Source organism: Cnephaeus nilssonii (genome assembly GCF_951640355.1).
Source record: "Cnephaeus nilssonii genome assembly, chromosome: 5".
NCBI classification, from domain to species: domain Eukaryota; kingdom Metazoa; phylum Chordata; class Mammalia; order Chiroptera; family Vespertilionidae; genus Cnephaeus; species Cnephaeus nilssonii.
The window spans coordinates 71,939,985-71,956,913 of record NC_137076.1 but is presented as its reverse complement, the minus strand read 5'-3'; the positions used below and the strand labels follow the sequence as shown (position 1 = coordinate 71,956,913).

Sequence of the window (16,929 nt, the reverse complement as noted above, 5' to 3'; positions counted from 1 at the left end):
TTGCAATTGAGTTTGTCAGCTAATATAAGTAAATGCAGAAAAGTGTTGGAGCACGTTTTAATTCAAAAATTGTGAGATAAAAGAAAAAAATATGATAGTATTAAATGAAATGAGATCAAAGACAGTTGGTCTTTAAGGAGGATGAGGTGACCAGGAAGAGGAACTATATTGCAGAGGGAGAAAGCACATGAAGGACAAATAGAGCGAAAAATTGAACTAGCCATGTTGTAAGGTATTAGTGAATGAATGAATGGTATCTAACTTTATTTTTGGAATTTCAGGGGCTGCTCGGATGGGGTTATTACTTGATAATGCTTCCATTCCGGTTTACCTATTACACAATACTTGATATATTTAGGTACGTACCTTTGTATTTATGTGTTAGCAATAAGGTAGACTTTGGAGTGGAAAGGTAGACCAGAATAAGATTTATACTCTTATCAATTTTGACTTGGCAATTTGACATCAGATTGAATATTCCTCCTAAACAATCTTTTTATGAAGTATGAAAATATTTTAAATTATTCAAACACAACAGATGATGTGAAATGAAATTGTTTTAAACTAGTCTTACTTATCGTTTTCAAGAATCTACCTACATTTATTATCTTCCCTCCTCCCACCATGTTTGTCACCTCAACATTCTCTAGTTAATCCACTCTTTCCTTTCTAACCACCATATCTACTAGCTTCAGATTACTTGTAACTTTTACCCTAACCCATCTAGATAACTCCATCTGACTACTGATAATCCAAAAAAATTATCCTGCTCTGAGATTATTCACTTTTCTCCAGACTCCCTTACAAGTTTCACCTCTCTAGACACTCCTATATAATTCCTTCTGTTCAGGCTGATAATACTGGAGCCTTTCTGTGGGTATAACCCCTTGCTTCACACTTAACCTTTTTTCTTGCTTCCTTCATGTACCATTTAGAGAGCTCAGCACTAGAAGCTACAGAGGGGCCAGGGCTAGAAAATGTCCAGGGGTTCCAAATTGCTGGCACATTAGGTTTGGGTGTCTGGTCTAGAGCTGAGTAGTAGATGAACACACATCTAGGCTTTATAGGGAACTAAAATGTTTATGGGCCAATAGGTAGAGCTTGAATCTGTGATCTGGGCCTTGCATATAGGGCAACCTGTACCTCCCTCAAATGTGGGATAGCTTTTGCCTTGCTCTAGGGCAGCGGTCGCCAACCGGTGGTCCATGAGGTCTGAAAGGTTGGCAACCGCTGCTCTAGGGAACAGAGGCCTAATGTGAGGACCCAGCAGCTGCAGAAGTGCAAGGATCAGACAACACCTTTTACCTTGCTCATTTAGTGTCTTTTTGTTGTTGTTGTTTTGTTAATCCACCTGAGGATATTTTTCCCATTGATTTTTTTTTTTTTTAGAGGAAAGGGAGGGACACAAGGTGGGGAGAGAAACATCGATGTGAGAGAGAAACACATCGATTGGTTGCCTCCCACACACACCCGAACTGGGGTGGGGGATCGATGGAACCTGCAACCCAGGTATGCCTTTGACTGGGATTCAGTACTCTGGCCAACACTCTAACCATTGAGCCACGCTGGCCAGGGCCATTTAGTGCTTTAGGAGCCTGCTTGCTTAATGGCTTTCTTGCTTTAGCAAAGTTCTTATAGATCAACAATTAACCAATTAGTACTCTTTCCATCCCTGTTTATTTAAGAATGAGCATGTACAAACCTTTAAAATCTTAATGAAGACTGAGTTGATGTCTCTTTTTTTTTTTAAGCTAATTATCCTAAAGTATCCTATATAATAAAACCCTAATATGCAAATTTACCAAACAGCAGAATGACCAGTAGCTATGACACTCACCACCAGGGGGTGGATGCTCAACATAGGAGCTGCCCCCTTGGAGGTCAGTGCACTCCCACAGGGGGAGCGCCGCTCAGCCAGAAGCTGGGCTCACGGCTGGCGAGCGGGAGCCTCTCCCGCCCCCGAGGCAGCGCTAAGGACCCCTTGGGGATGTCAGCCTGCCGGCTTAGGCCCACTCCCTGCGGAAAACAGGCCTAAGCCAGCAGGCAGACATCCCCAAGGGGTCCCAGACTGCGAGAGGGCACAAGCCAGGCTGAGGGACCACCCCCCCCTCAGTGCATGAATGTCGTGTACCGGGCCTCTAGTAGAAACAAAAAAGGTAAATCCTTTATTCATTCATTCATCAAAATGGAACTTAAAGACTAATAAGATAATCCTAAAAGTAATTTCAGAGAAAGTTATCAGACATCAATTTTCTACAGGATTTCTACTCACATAAACAGCTTTTTTGTTAATTAAATTTATTGGGTGACATCGGTTAATAAGACTATATAAGATTCAAGTGTACGATTCTCTAATATATCTGTATGTGCATTGTGTGCTCACCACCTAAAGTTTAGTCTCCTTAATGTCGTCATTTATTTGACCATACACAGCTTCTTACGTTTGTTTTTAATTTGCTCTGGAATGTTTGTGTCAGTCAGTTTGATTTGATTACTCAGGAGAAATTCCAAGTGAAATGTATACTAGTACACATGAGGAATTTGAGGGGGTAAGGAATTGGAATTGTTTTAAGATTTGGTAAGGAAAGGGTCGTAGTTTAGTCACCTTTTCTGTGCTGAAAATTCCTCAGGTACATGAATATTTTTCGTTTTTCGTGGAAAAAATATGCATGGCATGTGTTACTAATTTTAAATATATATATTATTTTTATTGATTTCAGAGAAGAACGGAGAGGGAGAGACAGATAGAGAGAATCATTGATCGGCTGCCTCCTGCACGCCCCACACTGGGGATCAAGCTTGCAACTCAGTCCTGTACCCTGACTGGGAATCAAACCGTGACCTCCTGGTTCATAGGTTAAGGCTCAGTCACTGAGCAATGCTAGCCAGGCATGTGTTACTAATTTTAAGAAAACTGTATCATCCAAGCAACTTGTTTAATATTATGTAACATTGCCTTCTATGGAAATTTAAAGGATAAATAAATGGTGCTATGCAAATAAAATAAGATGGGCTCTTTAGAAACAAACCATTCTTTATCTTACAATAGCTGCCAGGTCCCCAAATCTGCCAGTGCACTGTGGATCAATTGAATAGTTTCCTCTGAGGATGTTATCAACCATAAATCATCATGCAGGATTTACTTGCCCCTTTGAGGAGCAAGTAAATCATGATTGCAAGTTTGGGTTTCAAGTTCCTGTCCATAATTCAAATAGCTTGGGAGTATGCACTAAAAATTCCTAGAGTGACTGGGGAACTGAAATTTTTTTTGTATTTTACTTAGTTTAAATTTTGGTAGCCACGTGCCTTGTGCCTCCCATATAGATGGTACCCATATATAGAGAGTCTAGAGGCACAGTTGATCCATGATCTTTTTGGATACTATGTCTTTCTTTCCCAATTCGCCTAGCTGTAAATGTTTCTGCAGAAAGCACGCAGAATTTGTTTAGGCCAGTATTGAAATTTATAATCCTCGTAGTTCACATTCTTCTTGAATAGGCGATGGAACAACACTTGCTGCTTTGCAGCTTTTGAGCCAGGCTCTCATCTCAGGTTTGAGGTCCACTCCCAGACCGTTCACCTCCATTTGCTGCCATGCCTCTGGTACAAGAATCTTTGCAAACTGGCCCGCCCACCTGCACTACAGTAAGCCAATTCATGTGATATTTATTCCTTCCTCCCCAGGTTTGCTCTTCGTTTTATACGGCCTGACCCTCGCAGCCGGGTCACTGACCCCGTTGGGGATATTGTTTCATTTATGCACTCTTTTGAAGAAAAATATGGGAGGGCACACCCTGTCTTCTACCAGGGAACGTACAGCCAGGTCAGTGCCACAAACCATATAGATGCCAATTTATTGATATGATTCTCTCCACAAAGGGAAGGAAAGCCCAGCACTGATCATGTCATGATCATTCTTTTACTGAGAAACCTTAAATTGCTCTTCACTATTTACAGAACAAAGGACCAAACCTTCTAGCTGGGCCCTCCTTGATCTAATCCTAACCTCCTTTTGGGGTCTTTCCTGCATAACTTGTTTCCCCAATATCCTGGGTTCCAGCTAAACTGCTTCCTGAACAGCCTGTACTTTCCCACCTCGGTGCCTTTGCTTTTGCTGTTCCCTCCACCTGCAATGCTGTCCTCACATTGTTGCTAATTAGATCTTCCCCATCCTTCAACCAGCTCATGTCACTCCCTTCTTATGCCCTTTAGTGATTGTTATGTCCTACCCTGGCCTACCTTGCCATTTACGTAGTGCTTTCATAGTGTTGTTTTTAATCTTACAGTAATTTCACATTTTTCTCTATATTTTAGTTGTTTGTGTCAGTGTCTTCTTTCCTAAACCCTTGAAGGCAAAGCTTGAAGTCTTCTTTGATCCCTCGCAGAGTGGAATAAGGGCATAGAGACCGTAGATTCAAGGCAGCACATCTCATTAGCCCAAACCACACCGACCTTTGACTTGTTACCTCAGGGTGAAAATGAAGAGTTCTATGGGTTTTAAGAATATCTCTAGTTTGCCAGAGAAAAAACGTAGAAATACTGTAGGCATAGGCCAAAGGGTGGTTGTATTCTGTAGCCTCCAGGATTCCTAAATCTATCTGGAGAAAAAGAAAAATGCTTACTCTTGCTTCCTGCTTTGATTCTCTCACATCTGCTTTTTCTCAGTCTCCCTCACTGGCTGCTCGCACCCCACTGGACCAGCATTAGGCACCTACTATATGCTAGTCATTGTGCTCAGTGCTAGAGATACTGAATGAGATAGGCACCTCTCATACACTCTCTCTGCCGTGATCCTGAGGGGGAGGGTAGACCACCATTGCTCATATAGGAAATCTTAATTGAATTGTAATAGGCTCAGGATTATGCAAATGTAAAAGCACACACGGGAATCTTGGACATTAGCCTTGTCTTTGAAGATCTTTTCAATCCCATGCTCTTTAGAACATCTTTGGGTCCCATCGTCTCTCATTCCTGCTTGGTATATAGCCTGGGATCATCTTCGCAGTATTTTTATTTACAAGGATGTCGGAGCTGTAAAGTGGCAAAATTCTCACCTCCCTTTTCAGGTGGTCAGACACTCCTGTTTTTATCTTCCTTTAGACTGGCAACACCTGACTTCTGTGATTTGTTGGGGACCTTTATTTGTCAGCTGTCTACTCTCAGGTGCCTGATACAACTAAAATGTTTTTATTAATGTTCGTTAGCATGGACTTTGCATAGGGAGATAAACTCCATGGGTGTGAGGGTAGTAGTCCAGGACTCTTGATTTTTTTGCTTACTTTTTTTCCTCATTTCTCCTTTTCTCCTTTTGTTCCTAAATGTATCCATTAGGACCCTTAGCCTAATGTAAAAGCTCACGGTATAGTCATCATAATAATTAGTGACCTTCTGTTTCCCACAGGCACTGAATGATGCCAAGCGGGAGCTTCGCTTTCTTTTGGTTTATCTTCATGGAGATGATCACCAGGACTCTGATGAATTCTGTCGGTGAGTGGATTGATCATTTTCTTTCTCCTCTGACCTTATCTGCTGAGAGTTTACAGTAAGCAAGTTCTCATGTCCTTTTTATCCCTCTCCACAGCAACACCCTCTGTGCCCCTGAAGTTATTTCACTAATAAACACTAGGATGCTCTTCTGGGCGTGCTCCACAAACAAGCCTGAGGGCTACAGGGGTAAGTTGTGTTTCTTCTGCCTCTTTGTGATTGTTGGGATATCTTTGGAATAATCTGGAAAGACTTGCCATTTATTGCATGATTATTCTAAGGTAGACACAATGTTAGTTGCTATTTATACATTATCTCATTTAATCTTCTCAGCAGTCCTGAGAGATAAGGTAGTATTACACCTCCACTTCCTGATGTAGGAAACAGGCTTAGATATTTAAGCCTGTCCACGATCACACAGCAAGTTTTGGAGTAAGCTCAGGTTTTTTAGACTCTAGCCCATGCTTTTCTTTTTTTAATTAAAAATTAATTTTCAATTACAGTTGACATTCAGTTTTATTTTTTATTTTTAAAAAATATATTTTATTGATTTTTTACAGAGAGGAAGAGAGAGGGATAGAGAGTTAGAAACATCAATGAGAGAGAAACATCGATCAGCTGCCTCTTGCACACCCCCTACTGGGGATGTGCCCGCAACCAAGGTACATGCCCTTGACCGGAATCGAACCTGGGACCCTTGAGTCCGCAGGCCGACGCTCTATCCACTGAGCCAAACCGGTTTCGGCTGACATTCAGTTTTATATTAGTTTCAGTTGTACAGCATAGTGGTTAGACATTTATCTAACTTATGGAGTGATCCCCCCAATAAGTCTAACACCACCTGGCTCCCTACATAGTTATAACAATATAATTGATTATATTCCCTATGCTATACTTTACGTCCCTGTGACTGTATCTGCCAATTTGTACTTCTTGATCCCTTTACTTTTTTTCATCCAGACCCCCCGCTCTGGTCCATTCTAATAATCCTCACCTAAGGTTATGTTTTTTGTTGTGGTGGTTTTTTGTTTTTAAATTGATTTTAGAGAGAGAGAAACAAAAACATAGATCTGTTGCCTTCCACAACATGCCCCAGCTAGGGATTGAACCTCTAACCTTGGTATATTCCCTGACTAGGAATTGAAGCCACCACCTTCTGGTGTACAGGACGACTCCAACCAGCTGAGCCACATCAGTCAAGGGCTTGCCTTTAATCTTAATGGGCTTCTTACTGAAGAGCTTATCCTCCTCATCAGAAATTTTAATAGAGCTTCTTGCACAATGAGTTATTTGAGTACCTTGAGTGCTGGTAGGGATTCAGAAAGTTCAGCTCTTTGCTGATAATGACTTTTAAAGTATTTTTAGAAGTCAGTATGAAATATAAGGGCTTCCAGTGGGGGGGGGGGGAATGTAGTTATAGTGCAGCTACTTCTGTTCAGCAACTTTTGAGTGAATACTTGCATACCAGCCACTCTGCTAGATCCTGAGAACCAAAGATGCAACAGATGTTTGCCTATATCCTGGAATCTGAATCTTTACTCCCAGTTGGTTTTTAAGCATCTCTAAGTTCCTACAGCATGCATTTGCCATGCTAATTAATACAGCTTTGGAGGGTAGATGGTGGGTAGAAGGAGACTAAGGATATTTTTATAAAAACTTACAAAATCTCTTCTTTTAAACTAAGGAAATCATAGGTAAAACTTTTGGTGAAATCTTGGTTATTTAGAAGCCAACTTTATAAATGCCTTTGAAACAGAAAAGCTAGCTTTTTTTTGCAGAGTGAAAAAAGACATGGTGAAAGGAAGGGATTGGATAAGAGGAAGAGAAGAGAGAAGATGGTGGTGGAGATCAGCACCAGTAGCATAAGGCTAAGACTTGCAGCCTTGTTCCCTATAGACTTGACCTCTTCCATAGGGAAAAATTGTGCTAAGTAGTAGCTACAGTTTTATAAATCCTTTGTTACCCATCAAACAGACATTGTCCTTGAACTCTGCAGACTTCCCTAGCATCATTGTGACAACTACACCCCCCTCCCCCCCCCTCCCCCGGAAAAGCCTCTTCTATTCTATAATTATCGAGGAATAGGAACACAAATATATAAGAACCACCACCACCACCAAAAAAATTATTTAAGAAATAAGAGAGGGAGCCCGGCTGGCGTGGCTCAGTGGTTGAGCGTTGGCCTATGAACCAGGAGGTCACTGGTTCGATTCCCAGTCAGGGCACATGCCCAGGTTGCGGGCTCGATCCCCAGTGGGGGGCGTGCAGGAGGCAGCTGATCGATGATTCTCTCTCATTGGTGTTTCTATCTCTCTCTACCTTCCTCTCTGAAATCAATAAAAATATTTAAAAAAAGAAATAAGAGGGAGCCTGGCCAGTGTGGCTAAGGGGTTGCATGTCAACTCATGCAGCAAGAGGTCGCAGGTTCCATTCCTGGTCAGGGCACATGCCTGGGTTGTAGGCTCGATCCCCATTAGGGGACATGTAGGAGGCAGCTGCTTGATGATGTTTCTTATCTCATCAATATTTCTCTCTCTCTTTCTCTCTGTCTCTCCCTCTCACTTCCCTCCCCTTCTCCCTTCTCCCTCTCATTTTCTCCATTCTGCTCTCTCTACAATAAATAAAAAAAACATCTTTTGAAGAAACTAAGAAGGAAAAGAGGCAGAGAATAAATGACACCTCCCTCTTCCCCTGCTGGGATTAAAGCAGTTCTCTCTTGCTCATTGTGGAAAGTCTGAGTTGATCTATTTTATCCTGAAGTTCTGCCCTCAACCTGTTGGGTCTTTTTTCTGTCAGTTTCACAGGCTTTACGAGAGAACACCTATCCATTCCTGGCCATGATTATGCTGAAGGATCGGAGGATGACTGTGGTGGGACGACTAGAAGGCCTCATTCAACCTGATGACCTCATTAATCAGCTGACATTTATCATAGATGCAAACCAGACTTACCTGGTGTCAGAACGCCTAGAAAGGTACAGGGGAGTTCCTCTCTAGAACTGAGAGAGAGAGACCAGCTGACCTTGGGCTCCACAAATCATGACTTCTCTCTCTCAGACAACTTTAAAAGCTTTGTCCATTTAGTGTTAAAATGGTTAAGTACTTTGACACAACTCTCCATCAGATCATCTGTTCTTAGAGATGTGAATCAAAATACAAGACAGGTTCTGTGCTCAAGAATATAGATTGTGTCATTTAGAATAGCAGAGCCTTGATATAAAGAGCTTAAATGTAGAAAGAAATGGTTGTAACTCTTTTCACCATTATATAAGTAATATATATTAGTTTTAGAAAATTTGGAAAACACAGAAAAGCTCCAAGAATAAATAATTCTACCACCACTTTGAAAATTTTGGTATATTTTCTTGTAATTATATAGACACGTAGACTCCTATGTACAAACATAATTTTTTAGAGAGAAAATAGGAAATACACCAGAATGTTACAGTGTTTTCTCTTTGTTCGTTAGAACTCTGAATAAGACGTTTCTATGTTTTTCAAATCTTGTAAGATGTATGTATGTGGTTTTTTGGTTTTATGAAAGTGACTTATACAAAAATGTATGGCCCAAAGGGTTCTTTACCTGTAAAATACGCTCTGATGATCATTGTATGACAATAATACTATGTTACTTTTGTTAGAATTTGAAAAAAATTCTTCTGCCAAATGAAACTGGGAGAAGAGATGGCTTGTTCAGATTCTGCCATACTCTGCTTTGGAATCCTTTATAGTAGTGTGAAATAGTCCTCTGCCGAGATTGTAAAACTCTTTACCCCCAAAAACGTCGGTGTAAGGAAACCCAGAGCTTGGTAAGATTGCCCTCTTCCTTCTGTGCTTTGATCTGTCTGCAGGGAAGAGCGAAATCAGACCCAGGTGCTGAGGCAGCAGCAAGATGAGGCCTACCTGGCCTCTCTCAGGGCTGACCAGGAAAAAGAAAGAAAGAAACGCGAGGAGCGAGAGCGGAAGCGGCGGAAGGAGGAGGAAGTGAAACAGCAAAAGCTGGCAGAGGAGAGGCGGCGGCAGGTAATGAGCCTGTCTCTACTCCTGATGACTCCCAAACCGGTCTTTTCTATTATTATTATTGATTTTAGGGAGAGAAACATTGACTGGTTGCCTCCCACTTGTACCTCCAACCAACTGAGCCACACCGTCCAGGGCAAACTGGTCTCTTCTTGAGTGTGAAAGGAAAAAGACCAGAAGATTATGGGATTGTGGGTGATTTAAACTCTCTTTGCCATTTATACGTTCACTACATTTTCACCAAAAGTATTTTAAAATTTATAAAAATTTTAATTAAAAAATACAACAGTGAGTAAAAGGTGGAACAGCGCTGTTCCATGAAAAGTAAATGTAGGTAATAAACAGTTTATAGTGCTATTTATTCACAGCAGTAATTTTTAGGCATACTTAGTAGCAGTGTTGGCTCATTTGGTATTTCGTTCATAGTCTTGTTTCATTATGTATTACCACTTGATTATAACTGATTATAGCCAGTGTTCCTCTAGTCATTCCCTTTATTTGGAATAGTTAAATACCTGAATACAGTCAATAGTATATGTGATGCAATGGTACTTTGAATTTGGTTGTTCTGACTCTTGCCAACAAGTTTTTCTCATATTAGTTACTAATTTTTCTTTGGATGCACAAATATATGGTGATAGTATTTCTTGTTTCCCTATGGGAGCCATAACCTCACCTTTGCTTTGTGTTTCTACAGAATTTACAAGAGGAAAAGGAAAGGAAGTTGGAGTGCCTGCCCCCAGAGCCTTCCCCTGATGACCCTGAAAGTGTCAAGATTATTTTCAAATTACCCAATGATTCTCGAGTAGAGAGACGATTCCACTTTTCCCAGTCTTTAACAGTAAGGACTGCTTAAGTTGTGTGATGTGGATGTAGAGTCTGGCCTGTAGACTTGGAGGCTTTTAGGAATTGCTAGCGTGTTGTTGTATCTGCTGCTCTGATGAACCGGGAGGAAGGGGAGTAGAGAGAGAAGCGGGGCAGGAGGAGTGCAGTGAACTGTAGATGCCTTCAGTTCTAGCTACCAACTCAAAGCTGTATTTAAGGTTCCTTTCATCAGATTTGAACTCGGCTAAGAAAAAAGGTACCTTTCCAAGAAGTCCCCCAAAAGACTGTAGAGGTGAGGCTCGCAGCAGAGCCCACACTGCTCTGTAGAGAACGCTCTGTCTCTGCGGACCTAGGAGCTCAGAATTACACAGCTGACTAAAAGCACGTGCACTTCTCACACAGTTCCCAGCCTCCCTTGCAGGCCATGTGAAGCCCCACTTAGCGGGCCTGCCTTGTAAATCTGGCGCCCATAGGTAAATAGTGTTTGTCATTCCATAAGGAAGTACTTAAAAGCAGAGATTCTTATTAAAGTCTTACAGAATGAGGATTCTCATTCTTCCAGAGTTATTAGATACGTTTCTTTTTTTTGTTAATCCTCACATGAGGATATTTTCCCATTGATTTTTATAGAGTGTGGAAGGGAGGAGGAGAGACAGAGAGAGAAACATTAATATGAGAGGGACACATCAATAGGTTGCCTCCCGCACACACCCCAACCAGGGCCAAGGATCGAGCCTGCAACCGAGATATGTGCCCTTTATCAGAATTGAACCCAGGTCCCTTCAGCCTGTGGGCCAATGATCTATCCACTGATCAAATTGGCTAGGGCTTAGATGTGTTTCTTTGGTCAGTTGTCTTAACCTTTTGCACTTGGATGTCGAGTGTGACTCGACATGGTTAGCATTAGAATAAAGGAATCGAGAAAAAAGCAAGCGAGTGCAAAGGGTTAATTTCTAAGCCTCAATTGCTTCATCTGTAACGCAGGTGTAATAAGCACTCTCTAATCGGATGGTTGTTAGGATTAAATTCATATGTATAATGTTGAGCATTGTGCCTGGCTCATCGTAACTCAGATGCTAACTTCTTTTTGGTTACAAATATTTGTAACCAAAAAGAAGTTTCTGTTTATATTGAGAGTTGATTTTCCAAATTTATCATTGCAATAGATTCTGCCATTTCCTTAATCACTGGAAATAGTCAGGGGTGATTGCATACTAGAAAGGAGAATGCGTACTAGAAATGTGGTTTGCTAGCACATTCATTACTTCTCCTTGTGTAACTGGAGAAGACTGGACACGTTGCAGAATCTTTCATAGAGCTTCAGCTAGCCCATCTGCAAAATGGAAGTAATAATCTGCCCTCTGAGAACTTTAAACTGAAGATGTGTCAGGCACTGTCCTTGTCACTCTGGGGTAATCCTGATGAGTGGGAATGTGGTTCTGGGATTCATGGAACTTTCTGGCCAGTAGGGAATGTAAGATTCAAAGAGCTAATATACAGTAAAAAATTATGAGCCAGCCTGGGGAGTGAGACGCAAATAGCTTCCTCATTTTATTTCTCATTTATGTATAAGGGGACAAGTGCTCACATGGCTAACTTTGGAGTTTTTAAATTGGGATAAAATAAACAAGCTTCACACAGCACCTACCATGTAGTAGGTGGTTACTATGTGATATCCTTTCCCTGGTGTGTTTCCTAACCACTGGTTTGCACATGGTGTTTAGCTTGCAGCTATGTTCACTAACAGTTTCTCTGTAGTATGCTGGAGCTCCTGCTCCCAAACGCTCATTAGGTATGTGAAAAGCCTAACCAAAATTTACTCTCTAGAGCAGTGGTTCTCAACCTTCCTAATGCCGCGACCCTTTAATACAGTTCCTCATGTTGTGGTGACCCCCAACCATAAAATTATTTTCGTTGCTACTTCATAACTGTAATTTTGCTACTGTTATGAATCGTAATGTAAATATCTGTGTTTTCTGATGGTCTTAGCAGGGTCGCCTATACACAGATATTTACATTACGATTCATAACAGTAGCAAAATTACAGTTATGAAGTAGCAACGAAAATAATTTTATGGTTGGGGGTCACCACAACATGAGGAACTGTATCAAAGGGTCACGGCATTAGAAAGGGTGAGAACCACTGCTCTAGAGAGTTTTGCAGGAAAACCTGTTGTAATTGTGGAAGAGAATAGGCTGGTGGCCAAAGGGAAAGCAACCCATTTGTTAATTATATTTAATCCTTAACAGCTTTTTAGATAGGTTCTCAGTAAAGTTACTTTAAAAATAAAAAACAAACTCCAGACGGAGAAATACTTGGTCATAAATGGGGACAAGGCTCAGGGGTGGGAAAGAAGTGTCGTGGCAGTTCTGGCCTTTAATTGAACACTCATCTAGTTAATAAGCTACAGCCGAATAATTGGTACTTGTGTCATCTTCCTGTGAGCTCTGCCCTTCATAAATAACCTCAAGGAGGGGTGAACGTTCAGTGAGATAGTCAATTTGACCTTAATGCCCAGCTCTTGATAGTGGTAAAATGCTAAAACAACAAAGGATAAACTGTAGAATAATTTCTAGGCCCCATGAGTGGGCAGAAAAGTGGCAGCTGATGTTCTCTTAAATGATGCATATGCAAGAGAATCCAAATTATACTCAGCCCAGAACTCATTTTTTTATCATTTACAAATCAAAAGGACCTTTTGTGGTGGTGTCATCCGTTTTCTGTTGCCCATTGTCAGTGGTAACAAAAAATACCAGTTTTGTAACAAGGTGAGAACCGTAGTCCCCCTTTATCTGTTGTTTCAATCACCCATGATCACTTGCAGTCCGAAAATACTAAATTTCAGAAATAAAAAATTCATAAGTTTTTAAGTTATACACTGTTCTGAGTAGCATGATGAAATTTTTCTCTGCCCTGCTCAGGACATGAATTATCCTCTGTCTAGCATACCCATGCTGTATACCTCCCTGCCCCATTCTTGGTTGTCAGAGAGAGAGAGAGACCACATTTATGTAACTTTTATTACAGTATATTGTTATAATTGTTCTATTTTATGATTGTTGTTAATCTCTTACTGTGCTTAATTTTTAAGTTAAACTTTATCATAAGTATGCCTGTATAGCAATACTATCCCCAGTTTCAAGCATCCACTGGGGATCTTGGAACGTATCCTCCAAGGATAATGGGACTGCTGCATTCTCAAACAGTGACTGAAAAGAAGCAAAATATTATTTCACCCTTACATAAAACCCATGTTGGATTCATACCAAGAATACTTGGTACAAGTCTGATTGATGCATCTCAGAAAAGATAAAGAGAGTGAATGCTAAGAGAAGGGAATGAAAATTATTAATGTTGACAGACTAAAATATAAGAAGTTAAAATTATGAAGGAATTAGATAGAGGACCTTGGGCTTACTCCTTAAATCCTGGAATTATAGCCCTTTCAATGCTCTAAGGAGGTAAGTTTAAGACAAATGAAGGAAGAACTTCACACAGTGGAATAAGCTTATGAGAGGTGGAACAAAAAATAGAAATCGATTCCCTCAAAAGGTAAGGATAATTTGAACGTTGTGTTCCTGACCTTTGGGATTGACCTGAAGGAGGGTAGCAGTGCCTTCATGGCGTCTCCCTGAGAGTCTCTGTTAGACGTGGAATGCTGGACGAAGAGGGCCCTAGAGTATATCCAGGGTACCTGTTCTTAGCGTGTGGCATACAGTTACCTGTGCCTTGTCAGAGCCAGAGCAGGGTGAGAAGAGCATTCCCACAGAAGAAAGGTTGACATGGAGGGTCTCGATCAAATTAAGGAGGGTGTCCCTATGTGGGGGCAGCCAGTGCAGAGAAGTCAGAGTCCAAGTGGCCCGGGGAGGTTTGGGGTGTTAAAGCCAGAACTGGGTAAGGAGGGGGGGATGAGCTCACGGTTTTCGATATATGTGTACAGCAATCTAGCATAGACATGTAGATGTATAGTATGTACATATATTCTCCAGCTTTCTCCACAGAGTGCTTGGGAGCAGCAGCATCCCAATAGCAATGAACATACCTAGCACCTAGAATGTGGCTTTTCATACCATTTTCATTAAGAAGAATCAGGGATTGTTCGATAAATGGGTGATTCCAGGGCTGGGACAGGGAAAACGCAAGATGAGCCTGAACACTTTGTGCCCGAAAGCCAGTAATTATTCAGAGAGCAAAGGAGACATGTCACCAAGACACAGAAGTCAGCTTAAATGGGCTCCTCCTGACTCCATCTGGAACGATTTGAACATTAAATGATGATTGTAATATTATAACTTACCGAATAAAATAGGAAATCATGACTACAATAATAAATAGAAAGATTGAGGAACAGAATGTTTCCGTAGTTTCAAAGTACTGCCCCACAAAATACTCATTAAATACAAAGGGTGAAAGAATCTCTTCCATGGGGAAGCCTGCAGGTGATCTAAGTGAGTGTCACAAGGATAGAACCAGGAGAAACACCTCCGCCGGAGTAGGACACTTGAGTGGAATGCAGTCAGGTTACCCACGACTCCTTATTCTCCTGGAAAGAAGGAGGCGTAACTGAAATCTTATAACAGAATAACGCCCGGTAATCTTTAGACGTCAAGGTCAGAAAAGACCGAGAATTTGCTCCATGCTAAAGGAGATAGGAGATGTGACAGCTAAATGGAACACAGTTCTAAACTGGAGTATTTTGCTATAAAAGGCAATTGGTGAAACTCGAATGGGGCCTGAATAATAATTAAATGAGTTAAATTTTCTGGTTTTGAGGGCTGTGTTGTAGTTACGTAGGAGTGTCCTGTTTGTAAGACACACAGTATTCTAGGGCGAGGGCATCAGGCTGACAGCTCGCTCTCAACTGGTTCAAAGGAAAAGTACCTCTATGTCCTATTCTTTCAACTTTTCTGTAAGTCTGTGATTATTATTATTTTTTAATCCTTACCTGAGGATATGTTTTTATTGATTTTAGAGAAAGAGGAAGTGGGGGGAGAGAGAGAAACATCAATGTGAGAGGGAAACATTGGTTGGTTGCCTCCCATACGCACCCCGACTGGGAATCGAATCCACAACCTAAGTATGTGCCCTGACCAGGAATTGGACCTGTATCCTTTTGGTGTATGGGACACTGCTCCGACCAACTGAGTCACCTGACCAGGGCTGCGATTGTTACTGAGTAAAAAGTTTTTTAGCTGAAACCGGTTTGGCTCAGTGGATAGAGCGTCAGCCTGTGGACTGAAAGGTCCCAGGTTCGATGCCGGTCAAGGGCATGTACCTTGGTTGCGGGCACATCCCCAGTGGGGGTTGTGCAGGAGGCGGCTGATCGATGTTTCTCTCTCATCGATGTTTCTAACTCTCTATCTCTCTCCCTTCCTCTCTGTAAAAAAATCAATAAAATATATTTAAAAAAAATTTTTTTTAGCTGTGTATCAGACCTAAGTTGTCAAAGAAGAAACAGATGAATCAGTTCAGAGTAGGACTAGCTTTGGGCTGTGTAATAAATCTCTTTAAGAAGCTGCCCAATTGGCCAGCCAGCGTGGCTCAGTGCATCGACCTATGAACCAGGTGCGATTCCCAGTTAGAGCACGTGCCCGGGTTGTGGGCTTGATGCCCCAAGTGGTGCGTGCAGGAGGTGGCCAATTGAGGATTCTCTCTCATCATCGGTGTTTCTATCTATCCCTCCTTCTCCCTTCTTCTCTGACATATATACATTTTAAAGCTGCTCTTTGACTTTGCTCTGTGAAATGGCAAGACCTTGACGAAGAATTCCAGTGTAATGTGATTACTTCATGTCCCAGAGTCATCCTAGGGATAGCTGGGGGATATTTGATTTCATGGTGATATGTGTGTATCTGTCTTTTTCTCACTGCTCTTCATTTTCTATATGACCTCTTCAGGTTATCCACGACTTCTTATTCTCCTTGAAAGAGAGCCCTGAAAAGTTTCAGATCGAAGCCAACTTTCCCCGGCGGGTGCTGCCTTGCATCCCTTCAGAGGAGTGGCCCAACCCCCCGACGCTGCAGGAGGCCGGACTCAGCCATACAGAAGTTCTCTTTGTTCAGGACCTAACAGACGAATGACACCTTTTCTTCCTCTCCCCCCCACCCCAATTCCTAAAAGAAATGGAAAAGAAAAGAAAAAACGAGAGAAAAATTCACATTATTATTATTATAATACAATATTTTTTTTAAAGACTGCTGCATCCTAAGGAAGGATCAGAAACCATGCTGCCTGCAAGAGTCACCACCTGTGTGCGCGCGAGGTTAGTGATGAACGTTCCGCCGGCAGCCCACCTTCCCCTACTGCCTTCGCACCACACACCTTCCAGCGAAAGGAGGCTCTCCGCCTCCAACCCAGCCATTGTCCCAGCGGGGAAGGGGACATTCCCACTAGTTCTCATTCATTCTTGCTTTTATGGAAAATAAAAGTGACACACCTCCGTCAACCAGCTACTGCAGCATCTCTAAGGACTTGTTTTCCTGCCTCCAGGGAAGAGAAGGCACAGAGCAGAGATGCTCTTTAACTTCCCACAATTTATGAATAACTTTTACTTTTTTTTTAGTTGCTTTGTAATGACCAAAGGAATGAGGCTGACATGGG

At 41.6% G+C, this 16,929-nt stretch overlaps 1 protein-coding gene across 2 annotated transcripts in view; it reads left to right on the top strand.

The window, feature by feature from the left end:
- FAF2 (Fas associated factor family member 2) overlaps positions 1-16,494 on the top strand; it is a 34,600-nt gene extending 18,106 nt beyond the window's left edge. For both annotated transcript variants that reach the window (XM_079771100.1, XM_079771101.1), the window contains exons 4-11: positions 282-358; positions 3,685-3,823; positions 5,402-5,487; positions 5,582-5,673; positions 8,281-8,458; positions 9,335-9,506; positions 10,201-10,344; positions 16,227-16,494. In XM_079771100.1, the coding sequence (XP_079627226.1) occupies positions 282-358; positions 3,685-3,823; positions 5,402-5,487; positions 5,582-5,673; positions 8,281-8,458; positions 9,335-9,506; positions 10,201-10,344; positions 16,227-16,409 (1,071 nt within the window). In that variant the 3' untranslated portion in view covers positions 16,410-16,494. The remainder of the gene's footprint in view (positions 1-281; positions 359-3,684; positions 3,824-5,401; positions 5,488-5,581; positions 5,674-8,280; positions 8,459-9,334; positions 9,507-10,200; positions 10,345-16,226) is intronic.
- Positions 16,495-16,929: the final 435 nt, after the last annotated feature.